Consider the following 5,716-nt stretch of genomic DNA (forward strand, 5'->3'; position numbering starts at 1 on the left):
TAAACATTAAATTTTTTTCCGAACATTAAATGCAATTTTCTATATTTAGAAGCTTAACATGTGCAATTTGTGCACATGTTAACATGACCCTAATATGGTGTCACACACATAATTTAATAAATAATATCTACATTTTTTTTGGAATATAATTATATCTACATTTTAGCCAAAATAAAAATAATTGACAATATCCATTTAAAAATGTTTTCCTTTTACAATTTTTATGGTAATTTTTTATCGAATTTAAAAAAGCCCACAAGTCTAGTGATCAAATCTCTAACCATTTTGTTTTTATTTTGTCAAAAAAAAAATTCAAATTATTTATCTAATCTAACTATAAAACAAAATCTTATTGTCAAGAAAAAAAACTATAGAACACAACTATGACTATAGCTAGCATTTTTGTCAAAAAAAAACACTTTAGATTTAGCTAGCACAGCATTAATTGATAAGTAAAAGTGTAACTCTTTTATCCAAACGGACTTATTTTACACTACACACCGTTATGCATTGATAATAGCTATAAAAAGCGCAGCGGCGAAAACGAAACTCCTTTACAAAAAAACCAAACAACTCTTCCAAACTCTGCCGCCAAAAATATCACTCTCATCTCTAAACGCACCGTTTCATACACTCACTTCAATAATCATCAATTACTACTTCATTCTCCTTCACCACCGTGTTTTTCTTCTCGAATGCCGAGTCACTGACTCACTCACTCACTCATTCACTGACTCACCATAACCGACCAAAAAGACAACAATGTCCTCGCGTCGCCACTCACTCAGCGGCCCTCCTCAACTCACCGGCACACCTTCCACTCACGAGCTCCGGCAACGAGTCATCAACTGTCTCAACAAACTCTCCGACAGGGATACACTCGCCGGCGCCACCGTAGAGCTTGAATCCATCGCTAAAACGCTAAACCAAGACTCGTTTTCTTCTTTTCTCTCATGCATTCATAACACTGATTCATCTTCCAAATCACCGGTTCGTAAACAATGTGTTAATCTTTTGAGTCTTCTCTCGCGTTTCCACGGTGATGCTCTTTCTCCTTTTTTGTCTAAAATGATCGCCACCGTCCTCCGACGGTTGCGAGATCCGGATTCCGTTGTAAGATCTGCTTGTGTCGACGCTGTTGCTGAGATGTCGTCGCGCATTACTCGTCCGGCGTTCTCTGTTGCGTTTCTGAGGCCGTTTATGGACGCTTTAGCGATGGAGCAGGACGCGAATGCGCAGATCGGAGCTGCGTTGTGTCTTGCTGCGGCTGTTGAGGCGGCGCCGGAGCCGGATGTGGAGTCGCTCCGGCGTACAACGCTTCCGAGGCTAGGGAAGCTTCTGAAGACTGAGTCGTGTAAGGCGAAGGCGCCGTTGTTGGTGCTGATCGGAAGTGTGGTTGCTGTTGGTGGTGCTTCGAGTCGTGCAGCGATGAACTGGTTGGTTCCGTGTCTTGTTGAGTTCCTCGGAAGTGAGGATTGGACTGTTAGAAAAGCCGCCGCCGAGGCGTTGGGGAAGGTGGCTTCGGTGGAGAAAGATTTGGCGTCACATCATAAGGTTTTGTGTTTGGATTCGTTGCAGAATCGAAGATTTGATAAGGTAACTTAGGATCTGTTTGGATAAACAGCTTATAGTAAAAGGGCTTATGTATAAGCTTACATAAGCTATTTTTATGTTAAATGATAAATTGTTTTAATATATGCTACCACCTGTTTTTTTAAGTTATATTGAAAAACTTATGAAAATAAGCTGAAAAAAACTTATGAAAATTGCCATAAGCTATTCCTCAAAAAAGTTTCACAAAACTTATACCAACAGATAAGCTCAAATAAGTCAATTTAAAATTTTAAACAGTCAATTATTATTATTTTTTTAAGATTATACACTTTTGAAAATGGTGATATTTAAAAGTGGAAAAAGGAAATGAAAATTATAGTAGTGTTGTTGAATGTTGATGTGATATTGCAGGTTAAAGTTGTTAGAGAGACTATGAATCGTTCATTGGATATGTGGAAGGAAGTAAAAGATATTTCTGAAAATGTTCCTGCTCCGGTTAAACCTGCATGTGCTTCAGTAGGTGAGGTTTAATTGTTGTCATAGAATTTAATTTAATTTCCATGAATGATCTTTGTAGTGATGTGAATCTTCATGTGGGGTTCTATTAGTTGGTTAGCTGAACTGAAATTAAGAATGCACCTGTAATGAGAATTACTATTAAATTTGTGATGTGAGCCAATTTGGAGCCAAGTAAAACTTGACATTATAGATTCAAAGCGTGTTTGACATGTGTTGGAGACATGACCCCTACATATGTGGTTATGATACCATTTCGCTAATTATTATCGGTGCCGACATGTCAGTGTCATATTTTCATGTCTGTTTGTGTTAGTATTTCATAGGCTTGGAATCCCCTTAAAGTTAGTTGGTGGTGAAAAATCATGGGATCGGGATGAGTCTTTTGTAATATTTTCTGTATAAAATTTATCCATGTTTTTTTTTTAATAGGCACTGATGATGGTAAAGGTCAGTATGTGACCAAAAGTTCACCCTTTATTGGCTCTAAATCGTCCCAACCAAAGAAAACCGTCCCTTCAATCAGGTCCCCTCCATCTACCATTTCAGTTTTATCCTCTGGCAAAAAAGGGAGTCTTTTAAAGAGTAATGACAAGGACTCAAGAATGGGGACGTTGTACCAGCGGCGGGATCATGACAAATCATCCGATGACAAACTTGAAATGCCAGTATTGAAGTCCTCCCTTTCAAATACGAGTACGACCAACGAAGATGATATTAAAAGGTGTGATCTTGAAGCTTCAAAGTCAGCCTCATATCTGAATGCGACAAATTCAAAAGCTGATGTAAAGCAAGTTTTCTATAGCAAAATATCTGACGAGAAATTGCGGAAGTTTGGTGGTGGTTCTAAAGCTCGTGTAGTTCCATGTTCTGATGATGACCAGCTTGACACAGATGTTACTGCCAACAATGTAAATGATGTTTGTGAAAGCCCACAAGATGTTGAGGATTTGTCTTTGATCCGGGAACAACTTCTTCAAATTGAAAACCAGCAATCAAACCTGTTAGACCTCCTTCAGGTATATTGCGTTGCGTGTTGATACAGCTACCTTTTACTCTGTTGAATCTAACTTGGTTAGGCTAGTTCTATTCCTTTCTAATTTGACTTATATTGTGCTTTAGATTCGTTGTTTATATAGCTATCTTAGTGTTTTACAACTTTGATCCATCATCTATCCATGGTTTTTCATCACCCCTACTTTTTACTTTCTTTGATTATCCTATTTGTGTTTTTACTTTCTGGTTAAGGATGGTGTTTTCCTTTCCGGGTTGACAAGCTGCATATATTAACCGAAAATTTTCTGTAGTAAATCACGACATCCTTTTAGCTACTAATCTATTTCTTTATTTGGCCAACATTCTACCTGTCTCATTGGAAATATTTTATTATATATATAATACTTTTTTAAGATATGATTATGAATCAAATGGTAATGAGACGTCTACCTATATATAACTTTTCAACTCCAAGTGGCAACACAATTTATTGCTTCTAATATTTCACCGTATTGCGATTATACACAGTTCTTTTTCTTTTTTTTAATGCCATTATACACAGTTCTCTCACACCTTTTCACCCCCCACTGGTATATTTGGATGAATGCTGCACTTCTACAATGTTCAGAATTTAGAACTACCTTCCTTGTAATTAAGCAATTTTTACCTGTAGTAAATTATTGTTTTTCCGTCACCAAAATTTTTTTTATTGTTTTTCTCAAATGTTATCTCAGAAAACTCGTCTTCATGAACAAATCATGTAAGTATATATTTCTAACTTGTGTTTTCAAATTTTATTTCAATATATAGAGATTTATTGGAACCTCTCAAAATGGGATGAATTCTCTGGAGACACGTGTATATGGTCTAGAGATGGCCTTGGATGAAATATCATATGATTTGGCCGTATCAAGTGGCAGGATTCCCAATAGTGATGCCATAGAAGACATGTGTTGCAAGCTACCTGGTACTGACTTTTTGAGTTCTAAATTCTGGAAGAAGACAGAAAGTCGGTATACAACGCCAAGGTTCTCTTTTGGAAGCTCAACATCAACTAATCTTGTGCATAATGCAACTGATAGAAATGGAAGCAAAGAAATATTAACTACAAATAGCAAAAGATTTCAGCATCGTAGGGATGAGGGTGGATATATTGTGAATCCATTAGCAGAAATTCAAAGCGATTTGAAAGGTCGTTCAGGGCATCATTCGTATAAAATGTCTAAAAACTTTGTTCAAGATGCTGGGAGTGCACAAGGTAACAGTTCCACCAGATTTGACGGCATTCCATCAAGTGGAGTACTGAGAAGCCAAAATATCAGGTAACTATATAATACAAGTGAGTTTAGTGGTTATCTTGCGAATACAGACACTACACTAACACTACTACAGTACCGTCCACCATTATATTTTGTTGCTCCATATACTTCAATTGTGTAATGAATTATTTGTGGACTGTGACTATTGATTACGGACTTCAATAATGTAATATTTATATTCTACCATAATTACTACATATGAGTAACAGTTGACACTAATACGCCAGTTGCGAATGAGTAAGACCCTGGTTATTTGTGCAGAGCTCATTAATGATATTTTTATGACTTAAGATTGTTATAACTGCGGAATGAGTAAGCCTAGTTCATAACAGTATGTGGTTAACTGGGTAAAACATGTTGAATGTTTCACAATTTTTATGTGGAAAGGGTGGCCATTGAATCACGGTCCATTACAGGCATCCCGCCACTCTGCCAAAATATTTATGATTCTATTAATTGTTTTAAGAGATAACTTACGATTTTGTTCTCGCTGCCTCAGGTCATCTGCGTAGAGAAGACAGAATGTCAATGGCTATTTTATTGCAGAAAGCATCAGACTCACGGACACGCAGATCACTAATCTTCTTGCATGTTTGTCCGAGTTGCAGCGCACGAGAGTTGGTTACCTTATAAAGAGATTATTGCTAAATTATGTTTAGAGAAGGTTTTTCTTTTCTACAAAATTGTCCATAGTGAAGCAGAATCATCAGCATGTGGATTCGGATGTAAAATAGGCGTAGGAGTTTTCTAAATGTGTAGCTTAAATGTAGAAATGTGATGCAGACCTAGGAGTTTTCTTGATATGTATCTTAATAATTAAAAATTTATATTATTATATTATGTCTTTGGCCCTTTGCCATTGGCAGTGGATAGAAAAGAAAGTGATTATCCCGTGTTCAGAAGAATTCACCCTCTAAGATATGGTGTGCGCTTTTGCTAAAAATAAAAACAACCTTTTGAAACAAATGTGACAATGGTCGTTTGGAAGAATATAAAATGTTACAGAAAGATACACATCTGCTAAATATAAGTATTTAATACTATTAAGATTAAGTGTAGTCAAATTATGGACAAAAAAACATTTTTTTTTACTGATTTTAAGCACAACGTTCATAATAAATATGGCCTACGACCGTTGGCAGAGATTCAACAAAAAATTTAGGTTGCAAAGTTTTTTTTTATAATGTACTTAAGAAACCATTACTTCAATGGCATATATCTTGTCTTGTATAAGGGGTGCATACCACTTTTTGTCCTTCTATAAGAGACTTATATGTTAACAAAATTTCATGTACTTTGCTAACTCGTGTCAATTACAATAATTTGGAATC

General features: G+C 36.2%; 1 protein-coding gene across 1 annotated transcript; it reads left to right on the forward strand.

The window, feature by feature from the left end:
- Positions 1–370: 370 nt before the first annotated feature.
- Positions 371–5,302, forward strand: LOC123906851 (TORTIFOLIA1-like protein 4). The gene is made up of 5 exons (XM_045956864.1): positions 371–1,596; positions 1,966–2,074; positions 2,503–3,089; positions 3,877–4,388; positions 4,885–5,302. The coding sequence occupies exons 1-5, from the start codon at positions 763–765 to the stop codon at positions 4,895–4,897; spliced, it is 2,055 nt and encodes a 684-aa protein (XP_045812820.1). The 5' UTR covers positions 371–762; the 3' UTR covers positions 4,898–5,302.
- Positions 5,303–5,716: the final 414 nt, after the last annotated feature.

The sequence above is a fragment of the Trifolium pratense genome, linkage group LG2, assembly GCF_020283565.1.
Source record: "Trifolium pratense cultivar HEN17-A07 linkage group LG2, ARS_RC_1.1, whole genome shotgun sequence".
NCBI classification, from domain to species: Eukaryota; Viridiplantae; Streptophyta; class Magnoliopsida; order Fabales; family Fabaceae; genus Trifolium; species Trifolium pratense.